This window comes from Pelecanus crispus, chromosome Z, assembly GCF_030463565.1.
Source record: "Pelecanus crispus isolate bPelCri1 chromosome Z, bPelCri1.pri, whole genome shotgun sequence".
In the NCBI taxonomy this organism is placed as follows: Eukaryota; Metazoa; Chordata; class Aves; order Pelecaniformes; family Pelecanidae; genus Pelecanus; species Pelecanus crispus.
Window position 1 is genome coordinate 28,489,246 of NC_134676.1, and position 16,810 is coordinate 28,506,055.

Consider the following 16,810-nt stretch of genomic DNA (forward strand, 5'->3'; position numbering starts at 1 on the left):
TGCCTCTCCCTATTTTAGCATTTAAAGTTGTTGAATAATATTTGGTGAATAGTTTTCCTGTGTATATTTACAGTTAAGAGGATTCATGGAAAAACAGTACACATCCATGTAATTAAACATGGGTGTGAACTACATGGATAAAGATTATCAAAGGGCAGTCATTTGCCTTTGGTTGCCTCTTCATCAACCTGCATTCTCTTCTCTCTGCAATGATTTGTGTTGATACTGCTTCCCGGCCCTTTCCCTTTCTTTAGAAAGCAGCATGTGGTTCCAGGGCTTATCAGCCTGTGTACTACTCTAGCTCATGCAGCTGTTAAGGAGGCTTATTGTCTGTAGGCAGCACACAGTGACTCACCAGAAGTATATGGATTTTGAGAAGTAAAGACCCAATAAGATACTTCTTTCTCACTTACTCAGATTGGACAAGTGATTATAGGAGCTACAATAATCTTTGGGCTATATTGCTGTAGTTTCTATTTTTTCAGTTGTCTTATACATATTTTTCAACTCAGGACCCCTGGGTTTTTTCCTCCTGTGCACGTAGTGTGCTTATTTACTATGGAATTGCAGCATTTGTTACTGTTGGAGGAAAAACGTGTCTACATTTCTTTACCTGTTTTTGCAGTTGCAAAGAAAGGTCACATTAGAAGCTTTTTTGCTTTCAAAGTAGTCTCCTGCACTGTGCTTGGGAGGGCTGTAGGCAGGGGAATCATCATCCAGCTGCTGTGACCTGGATTATGAAATTCCCATTGCCTTCTTGCTAATAACTACCTTGTTTTTGAAACCTTAAATTTCCATTGTCAGCTGCTATAGAACAATTGAAAAATCAGACCTACAGACACATGTTAATTGTATCTTTAACTTCAGTCCTCAGAAGTGCAACCCAGACTGCTCTACCTGCAGTGTCTGTGGTATTCTTACTGTCTGCAGCCATCCCTAGGTAGCCATTCCTTGGCTTATCCTAGCAGTAACCCTTCTTTCTTCAAGTATATGTTGAAACACTCGCAGCAAGTCTAAAAATTGCCCTTGGAACATAAATGTTTTGCAGAGCTTGTCTGCTTAGTGTCTACTAAGTCTTTCGTAGTATCTTCCATCTCTTTCATTTTGCGTTTTTACTTTTTTCTGCATTCTCATTTTTCCACAAGATATTGTGGTTTGATCTCTTGGATGTTTTAGTAGGATTTTTCACAAATACTGCAGAAAACATGATTAGAGTCACTGTATCCTAGCGTCTGTTTCATCACCTCCTAGGGTGAGCCGTATGCCTTACAGGGAGGAGCTGCCTGCTGCTTGTGTTATGTAAAATAATAAATAATTTATAATACTAACTGAAGATACCTGCCTTGGTGGACAAACATATATGGAAGTGCTTACAGGCACTAAATTGAGACATAATCAAAATAATTCCTTGAAGATATGGGAGAGTAATTTGCTTTATTTGATTTGTTTTTTAAGCGGGGGAGCTTTCTTCGGAGTCTGTGCATTACTCGAGTATTAGTGACCCACTTTACAAAATCCTTAACTGGCGGATCAGTGTGAGCCATAATGGAGGTCTGCAATATGATTCTGCAAATACTTAGCTATTTTACTGAAAGCAGCTTTTCTGACATACTGCCTTATTGCTGATAGCATCACCTGCTCCAGTAAAGAATCACATGAAGCTTTGGATCATGTGGCTCTTCCCCCACGTCTATCATGACGAAAAAGCATTTTGAAAGGATTAATGGATTTTGTGCACCGCCTTAGAAAGCTGAAGGTGTTGCGATGTACTAACAAATGCCAGTTTTAGTGCAGCTTTGAAGCTATGATGTATGCATGGAATTTCAAAGAACTGCATCTATATACTGAGCATGGTAATTTAGCATTAGTGCTTGATGGTATGAATTGATACAACTTCTGCAAGTTATTTTGTTTTCAAGCAGAGACTGTTAGCTTCTATCATATGGACTCTACCTGCTTTTCTGATTTTTATCTTGGGAAATTAAAAAATATGTGAACAGAAGACGCTTATGTCAACGTTCCTCTTCTCAATGTAATTGGGTATTTCTGCAGTGAATTGTTAATGATGATCTGCTTTGCAAGACATAAATGCGGCAGTGACCTGCTCTCATTTAGATGTTGCGGTACTAGAATGGTGGGGCTTTGCATGATGCATGCTTTCATTGTCTGTGTTAAGCTGTTTGCATGTGTCTGCTGTGAGCTGGTTGGCTTGTCTCTGCATCAGTCATAAAGGAATACTTATTTTCTGTTTCTTCTGATGAATAAGTATTCTGGATGTATTTTTTAGTTTTTTTTCCCCTTGGCTACTAAAACATAATTGTCTGAGACAGTTTTGTGAACATGATCTGTAAATGCACATGCTTTGGATTCGTGTTGTGTGCTGTTCTGTCTGCTGAATTTGCTCCTTGGTTGGAAATAGTTAAAACTGCCTAAATGCTTTTTATGGAGCACTTTTTTGTTGGTAGGGTTTGCAAGCTGATAGCTGTATACAGCTGATGGCTGTATATGCTGTCTTGTATACAATTCTGAAGCGTGGATAAACTGTTTAGTGGAACGATTAATCACAAGCATAAATGACAGTCAAATAAATATACTGCTGGAAAGGTACTTTAAAAAAGACAAGCTTACATATTGATATGGAAAGAAGTTGTTTTTCTTTCACCCTCAGCTTTTATTTTGTGAACTAAATTAACTGAGCATTGACTGTATGGGTAATATTGGAAGAAAAGTATCTATATTTATTCAAATAGAGACTATAAGTCACCAGATTTTCTACTTCTAAGATTACATCTATTCTTGTAAGACCTAGAGGAGTACTATTGAGATGTGACTTTGATTAAATTTCCAAATACAGAAATTCAGAAATTTCACTTCCTAAGCTTAAATCCAGGTTTTGCATGGGTGTGTCTTTCACACTTAAAGGAGAAAGTAATCAGAAGACATTTGCTGTTCTTAGTTAAAATGCTCTGACCTCAATGCCATGGAAATTTTGGCTACATTTTAAAATTGATCTGTTTATTAAGTCATATCCTAGTGAAATGAAATTTTACCTTCTTTCTAGCATGTACAACTTAGAGAGGAAATAGAATGAGTCCCCACTGTTAAACTGACTGTATGAAAAGCACATTCAGAGTCATCTTAATATTTGTAGCATACAATTGAATAAACACTGAAGTTAACAGTAAAACAGTGAAGTTGTTTTAGATTTGCATTTAGAGGAAATCTTAAAAGAAATGTTTCATGCTTCAAAGTGTTGTGTGACTTATAAAATGCTCCTTTGAGGTTTATGTTTATTAAACACTCCTGAAACAAAATAATTGTATGTCCAAAGCTCTTGTCCTTTTAAAAATCCCTTTATTCCCTTACCTACTTTGTTTTTACTTGTCAAGCCTTTGGAGGACTTAAAGTCCATAAAAACAGCCAAAAGCCCTTACTTGAGTATTTGCAAAAAACCTAATCAAAGCTTCATTATTTGGTTTCTGTTATACTTAAGATTACAACCCAGTCAATTAAGGTATAATCTTTGCACTGAATTGCATTGCAATTCAAAATGTGGTCCTGTATCCCAAATACATTACTAAAGCCAGGTGTACTGCTTAACATTTGAACTGATATTCTTAAAAAAGTGCCATGTATCCAATATGAATGTTTTTAACAAAAAGCCTATTCCAATAGATATTTTAAAGCCAAGCTTTAAAACAAATAGTAGGACTAATTCTTTAAAAAATGAGCTTTTAGCAATTCGGTTGCTGCACTTATGTAGCTATTTTTCTAGGACTCTTGCTTAGTATAAAATAGGTTTAAATGCATGATTTGTAGCAAAAATTACTAAATGATTAATACATCCTTATAGTATGACTTAATAAGGAGACTGTCTTGTGTTCTATCATTTCTCTCTAAGCTGTCATTAAACATAAACTTCTATTTCTTCTAGTTCAGATAAGTTGCAGTATTTCTAATTTTTTGCTAAATTAAGCAGTTAACTTAAGATGTGCCTTATTAAATCTTTTGAATTTACAAGTCCGTCCCCTTTTTTTTATTTTAAGCTGATAATCACTTAGCCTTCTTCCACCAAGACGTTCAGAGTACCGTTTTCGAACTACACTTGCATTTCTTAGTCATATTCATTTTCCAGCTCCACTTCTACTTTTGATATTCACCTTATTTCTCTTCTGCTTCCTCAATGCTTTCTTGTCTTCCACCTCATTCTTCAAGTAGGCCAGACAGAAATTGACTCTTGGTGCCTTCTTGCTTGGTTTTGCTGGATGATCTCATTCAGTCATACTCATTCAGAAATTATGTTGACAACTCTGGGACTCACATTTTTCTTTTCAGTCATACCTTCATTTCTCTTAAACTTTGTTTCTCTGCTACTGCTCCTTTGTAACCCAAACATACATACTTTGTCCCGCACATTGCAGTATTGTCCAAATCCTCCTGTTTTAATCAGAACTTCAAGCAACTTTTTGTCCTTTCTTGTTGCTTTTAATACTCTTTAAGTTAATTTGCATCTTAATTTATCAGCACTCTCCTACCTTCCCGAAGTCTATGCAGTTTCCAATTTTTCCATAAAAAGTACAACAGCTGGAATTTCATCATTGCTTCTTGTTTGTTCTATACCGTTTGTTTTGTTGCCCCTTCTTCCTGCCCCATCTGAATTTGTATGCTACTGCAGAATTTCTTTTTTCTGTCAAAAGTCCTTCACAATGTTGTCACTGTCTACTTGATCAATCTAATCTATTAACAGAATTTCAAATATTACTCTGAACCATCAGTTTATTTGGTACATTCTCTTTCAGGGTTTTTCTTCTCCTTTACCATGCATAGGCCATTTACATCAACCTTGAGGGAAATATTTTTCTTCCAGTTCCTCAGTAGCTGCTTCTGTTCGATTTGTGAGGAAATTTCGTCAAACTTGATATTCTTAGATCTTTTTAATGTTATTTTAATTGAGATGTTTTTCTTTTTGTTTTTTTTTCATTATTTAATTAGTTACTGTTATTGTCTTCTCCCTCTTTCTTTTAGTATCTTGCTTTGTTTTATGTAGAATTTTGTTCTTTGTTAAAAAAAAAATAGTTTCAGTCTAGTATAAAGAATTTTGCTGAAGAGGCCTGGAACAAGGGAAAAAACCTTGATAGCAGTAATTGTCTGGTTTTATATGATCTCTATTTTGTTGCTTTTAAAAATAAATGGCACTATTTGAATGATGGGAAGGATCAACTGAGGCTGATTGTCTTCAAACTGAACAATGTTAATCCCCTGATTAATTGTAGACTACTCTAGGTTTTTGCATGCTGTGTGGAAATTGCTTGATAGGGATTACATAAGCCAAAATAATGCAACATTGTTCCTTTTTTGAACCCTTAAATATATGTTGCCTTGTTCTTTTGAGGGCACATAATAGATTGTAGATAACTAATTTTTTACAGATCATGATGAAAACAAAATAGATTTATAGTAACTTTACACATGCTGCATTAACATCTTAAATATGCAGGCACAATTTGAGTTATTAAGCCCCTGCTGCTTCCTGACAAGAAACAAATGGACTGGTTTCAGAGGAAATGACATTAATTTTGCTTTCATGACTTCTTTTTTTATTAAAAGCCTCAGCACTCTAGTTTTGTGTGTGTTTTGTTTTTTAGACTGAATCTGGCTATGGATCAGAGTCAAGTTTACGACGCCATGGCTCCATGGTGTCTCTTGTTTCTGGAGCAAGTGGGTACTCTGCAACATCCACCTCTTCGTTCAAGGTTAGTGAATAAAGTTTTCCTAGTATTGGTGCGTAAATAACACACACAACTGGAGAAGAAATAACTTACGTAAAGACTGATTCACACAATTATAGAAAAAATACAAAATATTTGGTTTACTGTAAGCGATAGTAATTCATCATATGAGATGAACAGATCATACAGGGAGGTCTCTTTTGCCTCTGTGCAGTTGTCCCTTGTAAACTGTGGTGTCATCTTCCAATGGCAAGAAAATCAAACTTGTGGGAGCATTTATTAACCTTTCCTAGTTTACTCCTCAGAATTTCAGGGCCTCTAAATGAAAAGGAATGCTGATTCTGTGACTTAATAAATTTGATTAAAATTGATTGACAAATGATGGCTTTCCTTGTCTCATATACATAAATATTTGCCATATGAACTTGGGTGGGTTGTACTTCTCAGAGAGCAGAAAAGGAGCAATACAAGAAAGGGGAGTAAAGATTGGAGCAAGGATCTTAAACTAGAGCTGACTGTTTTCAGGCAAATAGGCATAAAGTTGGTGGCATGCAAGATTGCATTTTTAATAAGCTTTTTTTTGAATGCTCTAAAGTAGCAGATGCAGTCAAGCGGAAAAATTGATACCAGTGGACAAAATAAGTAGGGAACACTTGTTACAGGTTCTTACATTCATAGAATTATAGAGTGGTTTGGGTTGGAAAGGACCTTAAATATCGCCTAGTTCAACCCCCCTGCCATGGTCAGGGACACCTTCCACTAGACCAGGTTGCTCAAAGCCCCATCCAGCCTGACCTTGAACACTTCCAGGGATGGGGCATCTACAACTTCTCTGGGCAACCTGTTCCAGTGCCTCACCACCCTCATACTGAAGAACTTCTTCCTTATATCTAATCTAAATCTACCCTCTTTCAGTTTAAAGCCATTACCCCTTATCCAGTCACTACATGGCCTTGTAAAAAGTCCCTCTCCAACTTTCTTGTGGGGCCCCTTCAGGTACTGGAAGGCTGCTATAATGTCTTCCCGCAGCCTTCTCTTCTCCACGCTGAACAACCCCAACTCTCTCAGCAGAGGTGCTCCAGGCCTCTGATCATCTTCGTGGACCTCCTCTGGACTTGCTCTTGTAACGTATTTCATAGCTGCTGATACCTAAAATGTCCTTAGTGTACTTGAATTTGTTCTTCATAGCTGCAGAATTTTTTTTTTTTTTTTAATTTATGCATTGAACTATTGCTGAGTATGTAGGAGCATTTCAGGCTTTTTCTCTCTTGTGTTTTCAGAAGGGCCATAGCTTACGCGAGAAGCTTGCAGAAATGGAAACCTTTAGAGACATCTTGTGTAGACAAGTTGATACTTTACAGAAATACTTTGATGCCTGCGCAGATGCAGTTTCCAAAGATGAACTCCAGAGGGATAAAGGTAAAACTGTAACTGAAAACTCTTTTCTCCATAGAATTTAGCTTTTTACACAGTAATAGTCCTTGAAATAGTTTACTATAGCATTTGATGCCATATAAATAAAATATGTATCTTAAGTTTACTCTTTAGTATAGGGATCAATCATAGATATTTCTGCATAAAGTGTTAACTGTTTTCACTTCAAAAGGTGGATTTCCATAAAATTCTGCTTAACCTAATATTAACCTGTGTCAACTGTACAGAAGAAATGTTTTTTTAAATATTTGATGTTATAGAACAATAATTGTTTACCCTTATAAGATGAATCCAAGTTAGTTTATCGCTGTGTCTCTTACCTTTTATTTTGAAAAACCAATAGGATATTAGTTTTGATAGAAACAATACATTCATTATGGTAGCACCTTTGACTTTTTTAATGAATGCTCCTGACATGTATTGGCTGGAACTAGAGCACTGAGTGCATGCTTGAGGCCCTAGTAGACTAGGGTGTGAATGTCTACGTATTTCTGAATTGCTACTGTCAGAGCACAGCTTGTTGTCGTATCCATGCACTCTCCTGAGGCATCTATATTCATCCCTGGGTTTGTTCTGGCAGCCTCAAACTTTTGGTAGTAAGAAAACAGTAGGTAAGTACAATTCCACTTCTTTGAGAACTTTTTAGTGTAGAAGAGTAGATAGTTGCTGAATTGTGGCTCCCTGCTTATCCAGTTGTAATGCCAAAATAATGTTGTTCTTACCATAAAATGGAGTGCTAAACTGCAACACTGAGCAAATGTTAGTCTCCTGATGGTTTCTGACAGTAATGTGGATAGTGGTCTTGTGTTAAAAAAATAGAGGGGTTCATGACTATTATAGGGAAAAAATCTTAAGTGCTGCTTAGCCGTGAAGATGCTCTCAATTCTTTCTTGCCCACTAAAGAATTGGAAATGCTTTCTCACTCCTGTAACACACTCTCTCTCAAATCTAGTGGTAGAAGATGATGAAGATGATTTCCCTACAATGCGTTCTGATGGGGATTTTTTGCATAACAGTAACAGCAGTAAGGAAAAATGTAAGTGTCCCAACTTTTTCACTGAAAATTCATATGAATGATATGATGATAAGCCTGATACAAGATGGGTATTTATATTCTTTTCTAAGCAGAAAATGGCAAGAATAGTTATTTAAATGTATGTGACAAAGTTCTTATGTTATCATTCATTAGCTGCTTTTCATGATTCTCTGAGTTATTCTTAATTCACACAAATATTAATGCAGGCTTGTCAAGCTGGAATTGCCTATTCTGTGTCCAAAGCCATTTTGACTATAAAATTCTGTTGAAACAGCTGTTTGATTCAGATATTGGGAACTGAGATTTGTAACAGGCAATTGCAGTTCTTCTTGCAAGTGTTACCTGCGTTAGGAGTGTGGTGGAGCATGATGCTTTTCCAGTTAGGTATATCCCAGTATGGTTTTTCCAAGTTTTATGGCTGTGTAATGTTAAGTCAACACCGTTAACTGATTCTCACTCATCATAATTTTGGTACTTTTTTACTGTATTTTTGATTGTTATGATGAACAGCATTCTGATTTTTTTTCTTAAGTGATCTAGTTATTGTACTCACTGCAGCCATGCAGTAAATGTGAAGAACTCATGCAAGTCCTGCTGTTCTTCTAGCCTGGCAGAAGTTGTGTATGCATTTAAAATCTATTTGCATTCTTAGACTTTCTCTTGTTTCCTGACTGAAATATTTTAGTGTTTACGTTTTCTAGCTGTTGACAGTTCAGTTAGTCCTAAGGTATTTCTTAGGCTTTGATTCACAAAATTTTGAAGTTGTACTACCTCCAGTTTCAAACCTGCTGGAATTTCCCAAAGAAATATTCACCAAAAGTGTTTTTAAAAATGTAAACACTTTCATCAAGAACCTGGAAAAATTATAGGCAAAGTAAGCCTTTTCTGTGTCTTCTGTTTTCTTTTTAATTGGCTATTGTCCCCATGTGTTACGTCTTCCCTTGTTGTATTTAAGTGCTCTTTCTAGACTGTAGCCAAAACTGTTGCAAGGAAAGAGGAAAGGAAATGGAAGGAGCTTTCAGCGTACTTCCAGAATTCATCATATGAGTAGATTTTTTCAATTTTATGAAGTGCTTGCTCTGCTGAGGATTATTCGTAATGCTGACTTCAAAGGTTAAGTAGTGTATAATTCTGATGATAAGGGGTAAGATAGATTTATACAAAACTTCAAAGATAAGCAAGCTTGCAATACTCACATGTAAGCAAATGCACAATTCCACTAACCCTATTGTGTACATAAAAGTGTACATTTTTGGAGGACTGTTACGTCAAAAAAATTCAGAAAACTGAAAAAGCCTTCTTTGAAAAATGTTAAGGGAGAATTTAGTTTTACTGCATGATTCATTTTGGAAGAGATGTCTTTGTCAAACTTAATTTTTGTAGGATCATGTAGGAGTTTCAGCTTAATTTACCTTTAGAACATCTCTTTATCTACTTTTTTTTGGTGTATCCGCTATATATACACATATGATATAGGAAATGTCATTAGGAAAGTCTATATTTTTAGTAAATCTGGTCATCTTAGACCATTTAAATGCAAAGTAAGTGACTTTGTGTTTTTTCATCACCTGTTTAACAGGAATGTGAAGTGATATCCATATTCCTCTTGTAAAAAGTTCTGTATCAAGTCTTTGGGAACTTACATGCTAAGAAATTGCTATATATTATGGGAACCTGTATACAAACTTACTATAGCTCACTACAGAAAATAATTTCTGCAAACCCTTGCTTTTTGCAGAACTTCTAATTCCAGTTGTTATGATTCTTGATTCCATTAAATTTACTTTCCGTCAATTATTTCTATGAAAAGCTTTATCTCCATTTTAGTTTTTCCTGTGCCTCAGTTTGATTTCTAAGGGCTAAAGCCATTAAATATTTAGTAGCTGAGTGCTGTAAAGCTTGGTTAGAAATGAAAAATTAGTCTTGGCCCTAAAGTGGAGTCATAAGTGATGCAGTGGGGAAGTAGATGTCTCAGGTTGAGACAGCCATGCCCATGTATTGGGCAGAAGACTACTCAGACTAACTGATAATGAAAGATTTGTCTTCAGCTTCACCCTTTTCTAAAGCTTGGCCTCAGGGCAGCTTTTAAGATTCTTTGGTTTCTCAAATTTCATGTTTCCTTCTTGAAGTCTCTATCCAGTCCTGGAAGGACTAGGTCAATCTTTTTAACTGTAGCTGAGAAGTGGTTGCCTGTTTATTCTGGGGCTGTTCTGCAGTCAGCGCTCCAAGAAGTGAGGAACGTGGGTTCAGCCTCTTATTTAACCTACTATGATAAGAAGGAGTGTTTGAGCCTAGTGTTCAAACCACTAGTACACCAATCTAATGCTCAAATCATTAGATTTAATATTGTCTTAAGGGATCGTATTCACATTTTCTTTTGAAATTTATTCCCTTCTGTACCTTTCCTTGGTGGGAGGAGAAAGTTAACATGACTGTAGAGATTTGTATATTACTCTGAAGATGATGTTTTGGATAGGGAGGCTTTTTCTTGTCAGTGTTCTCTAGGATCTTTGAATGAGGAGATAGGAAGAGTACTATGAAGGTATGTAAATTTATTGGTCACTTTCCAATTAAAAAATCTGGTTAACTGAAACAATGATCATTTGTATAAAGCACGAAAGGAGAGTCTGGCTGATGCATGTTTACCCACTGGGATCTTGTATTTTAAGAATGTAGAATCTTGATCAGCAAGTGTTTCCATCCATCCACTCTTGAAAATGAGCATATTTGGATTAAAATGATGTAAGAATAGGAAGAGCAGGTGAAACCTACTTAAGGAACCTCTTTGAAGACAGAATGTCGTTTTTGTGCTGGAACTGTAAAGATGGAAAGCTACAGAATCTGAAGGAGAGAAACTTGACGTAAAACACAGTGGGATTTATGCTGGATTTTTTTGCTTGAATGGAGGAAGAATATTCACCAGTGTATTGCTGAAATAATAGTGGTGTTCTTAGAGGAAAACTAATCACATTGATCCTACTGCTATTTTCAGAAGATCAACAACAGTAGGTATCAATAAATGTGTCATGCACCCAAACATTTCTTTTTCACTTAGAAGTAGTTAGTGACATAAGATGTTAAGGTGGCATAAAATGGAAAAGATAAAGGAACTTCTTTCTACTTCTTTATACTGTCTTTAAAATAATTTTCTGTTTCACTGGAAAACAGATTTGATCAAACGGCTGATATTTGGGACATCTGGGAAACTTTTACAAACAGAATCTTAGGAACAAGAAGGGAAAACTGGCCTTTCCTAACAGACACAGAGGTGTAGGAGAAGAAGGGCTAAAGAGCTGTTAAAGGCTAAAGCATGGAATGAGGAATCCTTTATATGAAAGGCAAGAGAAAACAAATCAGAAATAAAGCAAAATGCTTAAAAGACAGGGTAATTAAAAAGGAACTACTTGGAAGATGTTGAAGTTAAAGTAGGAGAAAAATCATCCTGCTGCTTTTTTCACTTGGCTGCATGCAGTTTGATCACTGAGCTGGAAAAGCAGTTGCAATGGTAAGAACACTTTTCTATTAGTCTTTACCTTGAACCATATAGATCTCTTGATGCCAGATGTCATTTTGAAACACTCAGTCTTGTAGCTGACATGAAAAAAAGCGTAAAAAAGGAATAGGAAAGATGTTCAGGCTCTTCAAATAGAAAATCTCCTGACAAATACTTCTAATGTGCTGAAGCTCAACTTACTGAGATGAGGCTTGAGGTCGTCTTCTGACATGTTCTGGGAAGACAAATGTCTCCAGTGATTAGCAATGAATCAAAATACTCCTGTTCATTGTAAGGAATCTCTTGAGTGACCATCTCTTCAAAGAAACAGGCTTTGCGTCTTTCTGCAACAAGTTCGTTTTTGCCCAGAATTATAATGGCTGAAAGGAACTATGGACACTGACTTTAAAACAGCAAGCTCTGAATGTATCACTGCTACTTTGAGACCAGTCATTGAAGAATGACTTAGAATTTATGATGACTGAAACTGTATGGAAGTATTAATGAGCTGTAGTTGAGACCTGAAGATATCCAGGAACAAGAGCTGGCTTTTTTCCTGGAGATGAGGCTGCGTTGCTGCATCTCTCTCGCAATCTGCCATAGATATTTCTGAAATGATTTTATAGGGTTGCAGCCAGTGGTAGTTTCTTCTGCATGTCTAACGTTGCATAATTAAGGGAGAAAAATCAGATCTATAAGCGTTGTAGCTGTGCTGGTAAGCCTGCACATGAACACAGTCTACACCAACAGGACAAATTATTAGTATAAACTGTATTTTTCCATCATGAAGTGTTATGGGTGAAACTCTTGTTGTGTAATTTTCATTATCCTCAGTGAATCCACTGCATCGGCTCCTTGCCAGCTTATACCACTTTCAGTCTCAGCCTCCTCCGTGTTCCCTCTGCAGCTGTTAGGGGGAGGGCAAGCTGCTCTGCTCATTATTGTTTCTGAAACAGATTTTTCTTTCTTTTACTTTCCTTTTTTCTCCAGCCCCCATCATCTTTACCTTTTAGGGAGTATTCTTGATTAACATGAAACAAAAAATAAGCTGTATTCTACTGTAGTATGTATGCTTATTGAGGTATTTGAAGTAGTGTGTAGTCTGTAATCATCTATTTGAAAAATAGTTTGATTCCTTCTGAAAGGAGGGCGTATAAAACCTCTAGAGACTTAAACCATTGCTTAAGATCATGTGATGATTGCTTTCTGTTTCTGAAGTGTAGATACTGTGCTCTACCATTAGGGAACAGCAATTGCATTTCTCTTCCCTACAAGAACTGAACTGCTTGAAAGCTCTGCTTTGCCCTTGCAGACAGATACTGCATAAACTTACACAAATATTTATTTGTACTTTTTAAACTACAACAGTGGCATGTTGACAAACTGACAGACTGGGGGGAAAAGCGATATCCAGCTAGGTGATAAGTCATTAGCTTGCCCCATAGCATAGCAGGAGTTACTTTAACTTGCTGGGCTCAGTCAGCTTCAACATGGGTGTTACTTCTGCTTTCTAATATTCTCTGACATTAATGTGTAGCATTTGATTTGTTATTATGTCAACCTACATATGAGTTTGACATATAATAGGTACTTTTTTTGTCACACATTTTAAGTGATTTGTTTAAATAGCCTTAGCACCAGATGGCTTGGTTGACAGCATGAAGTAGTTGTTGGAACTGCAAAACCCACAGTACTTGGATAATTCGACACATTTGATACTTTTATCTTATATCATACCTTTTTACTTTGAGGTTTTAAAATCTATAATTACCTGCTTAAAGCAACCTTGAATGTTACGTTTTGGGTTTGATTGCATTTTGAAATTGTTCCTTTCTTAGTGCTGTATCAGATATGTTTTAAGGTTGCTTTGTGTTAATTAGGCCCCACTTCAAGCTGTCAAACTGCTATTGTTACAAAGTATTACCACTCCCTCCACCCACATGATTTGCAGAGTGCAGAGTAATACAGCATTACAAGCAGACTTGAAATACAGTATAGCAAGATGAAGCTTAAGGGATGTGATCCTACTTTTGAATCTCTCTCCTTATCCTGTGGATAGCTGAAAATTATTAGCACTTTTGGTTTTTATTTTAAGTTAACTTTCTAGTCAGTCTATTTTCTTCAGTTGTAATATAAGCATACATGTAAAATGCATGTTTGAGTTAAAGGCAGCTATCAGTGAATGATTCATGTTTGGTTTTAGTGTTTCCGCTTGTGACACCCAAAGGAATTAATGGCATAGACTTTAAAGGAGAAGCTATAACTTTCAAGGCAACCACTGCTGGAATCCTTGCTACGCTCTCTCATTGTATTGACCTAATGGTAAAACGTGAAGAAAGCTGGCAAAAAAGGCTAGATAAGGTAAGATCATTTTCCTTTTGCTTTTGTTGGGGAAAAAAAAAAAGTTTATTTAGTTAGAAACTGAAATTTTAAATGAGCTGTTGTTAACTTTTTTATTCCAGGTATTGCTTTTATTCTTAAGTACAGCTTTTATTAATTTTAGGTGCTTTCATTATTACTGCTGTAATGTTATAGCCTCATCCTGACTGGTGATATAGTAACATTACTCATCGTAGTCTTTCTTTTGCCAGCCCTTGTTCAGATAATATTCCTATATTTTTTATATCTATAGAGAACCTGATAGTATTCTGTAGTAATAAATGTATTGCTTGCAGCCTTCTAAAAGAGACCTAACTATCCATGCTTGCAAAATGATGAGCAAATCTCTGAGATGGTGACAATACTGAGGAGAGCAACCAGTTCTAACTTTAAATGTCTCGTTAAGATACAATTATTTCACTTTCCTTTAGGAGATTAGAGAGATTAAGTTTTGTTTTTACTAATCTGTTAATTTTTTTCAGGTGCATGGTATTAGAATATCTGTTATTCTAATAGCAGTGATAGTTCATGCTAAGCCTGCTCAACCACTATAGCAACTCGAAAGGTGCAGTGTCTTCTCTCATGAGATGTGCTGGAGGCATGGCTGGGTTGTACTTCAGCTTTGATTTCTAGAATCCTGCCATTGCTGGCTGGTGTCCTTTGCAGTCCTCTAGTTGTTGTTGTCTCCTGTTTTTCATTTAACATGTTTCCATGTGGTGTATATCACACTTCAAATCCTACTCTGTATGTTTTAGTGGTACACAATTCAAAGAGTGAACGTATTCAGACAAAATACATCCATATTTGAATCCTTGCCCCTGTCTCCTGGGTTTTCTTTGTCAGTATGTCAAAGGCCTGGCCCTGCCTAACTGTATTGTGACTTCTATCAACACTTAATTTGTTACTGCTTCATCTAAGTAGTTGGAGGAATTACAGTAGATCCAAGACTTGAAGCTTGTTCATAGAATCATAGGGTACTAAAGGTTGGACTAGAGACCTCAAGAGGTCTCTTTCTCTCCAGCCTCCTGCTTAAAGGAAGGATAGTTTGAGATCAGACCAGGTTGATCAGGGCTTTGTCAAGTCTGATTTCAAGTCTCCAAGGATGGAGACTGCACAGCTTTTCTGGGCAGCCTGTTCTGCTTCTCAATTGTTGTTATAGTGAAACGGTTTTTTCCTTATATCCAGTTGGAATAACTCTTGTTCTAGTATCTGCCCATTGTTTTTCATCCTTCTACTATAGACTTCTGTGAAGAGTCTGGCTCAGTTTCTTTATGACTTTCTTGGAGGTATTGGAGGGCTACTATTAGGTGCCCCCACAAAAGCCTTCTCTGGGCTGAGCAAACACAGTTCACTTTTGTTGACCAGACTTTGCTTAGAGCATGGATGAAGTGAATTTTTCTTGTCCCTAGGTTAGTATAGGTTATTACAGAATAATACGTTAATATAGAATTTGAATTTGTTTAGATTAGTTAGTTGTCGCCTTTTTCTTCTTCTGTGGACTAACTTAAAAGTACTTGTTTTTAGCTGCAAGTGGTTAACAAATTCAAACCTAAATTTAATTTTGGGTCTTGTGTGACTGATACCTCATACAGCATGAGTAAATACATCTTAAAGGGGATCACAAGCTTATTTGGACTTGTTTTCCCAGAAACTAAAATAGCAAAAGCTTCTAAAAACTTGGAGGTTTTAAGATGCTCTGCTTTGTTAGACTTGCAGCTTTTTTAAAGTCACGTTTGTCAATTAAATTTTCTGGGGTTTACAGCATACTCATGGTAAAGTACTTTAATTCTAATGTAAAATAATTACTTTTTATTTGTATTCCTCCAATTGCTAGCCTTTTGGAAGAGGAAATTTGTATTGAATTAAATAATACAGAATTGTGGTGGGCTGGCCTTGGCTAACAGCCAGATGCCCACCCAGCTGCTCACCACCCATCCAGCAGGACTACGGGGAAAAACAAGATGAGAAAGCTCATGGGTCAAGAGAAAGACAGGGAGATTGCTTACGGGTTCTTGTCATGGCAGAACATTCTTGTTTTGTTTGTTGCTGATTTAAAATAGATCTAGTTAAACCAAAAGACAAACACTAAAACAGCTTTCTTCCCCCATTTCCTAAGCTCAACTTCACTCCTTCACTGCAGACCCCTCTACCCGCTGCTTGCTAGTCCTAAGCAGGGCATTGCAGTCAGTCCAAAACACTTCATCTGTGCCACTCCTTCCTCACACTTTTTGCCTGCTCCAGTGCAGGTCCTCTTCATGGGCAGCAGTCCTCTGGGAAAAATCTGCTGCAGTGTGGGTCCTCCGCAGGACATGGTTCCTTCAGGAAATGTCCCTCTTCTTTGGCGTGGTGTCCTCCAGGGGCTGCAGTATGGATATTTCTCTCTCCCTGGGGCATTTTTTGATCTTAAATGCATTTTCAGAGAGGTGCCACACACATGGTGGATGGGCTCAGCTGTGTCCTGCAGTGGGTCTGTTTCAGAGCTGGCTAGAGCCACCTCTGTCTGACACAGGGCAGCCCCTGGCCTCCTCCCACAGAGGCCACCCCTGCAGTCCCCCATGACCAACACCTTGACACCTACACCCTTAAAGACAGCATTTGACTGTATTCAGACCTCTGCTAACACTATTCCACTTCAGTTGTAGAGCTTGTTTTGTCTTTCTTTTGTTGTTTTAGTGGTTAAACACTGCTTTATAAGAGTATCTGCTCTAACTATGGACCTGAGCAAAAAACATTGTGCTC

General features: G+C 36.9%; 1 protein-coding gene across 4 annotated transcripts in view; it reads left to right on the forward strand.

The window, feature by feature from the left end:
- The window catches only part of CERT1 (ceramide transporter 1), an 84,863-nt gene that overhangs the window by 48,021 nt on the left and 20,032 nt on the right, over window positions 1-16,810 (forward strand). For all 4 annotated transcript variants that reach the window (XM_075726630.1, XM_075726631.1, XM_075726633.1 and 1 more), the window contains 4 exons: window positions 5,646-5,753; window positions 7,010-7,148; window positions 8,116-8,199; window positions 13,896-14,053. In XM_075726630.1, coding sequence (XP_075582745.1) covers window positions 5,646-5,753; window positions 7,010-7,148; window positions 8,116-8,199; window positions 13,896-14,053 — 489 coding nt within the window. The remainder of the gene's footprint in view (window positions 1-5,645; window positions 5,754-7,009; window positions 7,149-8,115; window positions 8,200-13,895; window positions 14,054-16,810) is intronic.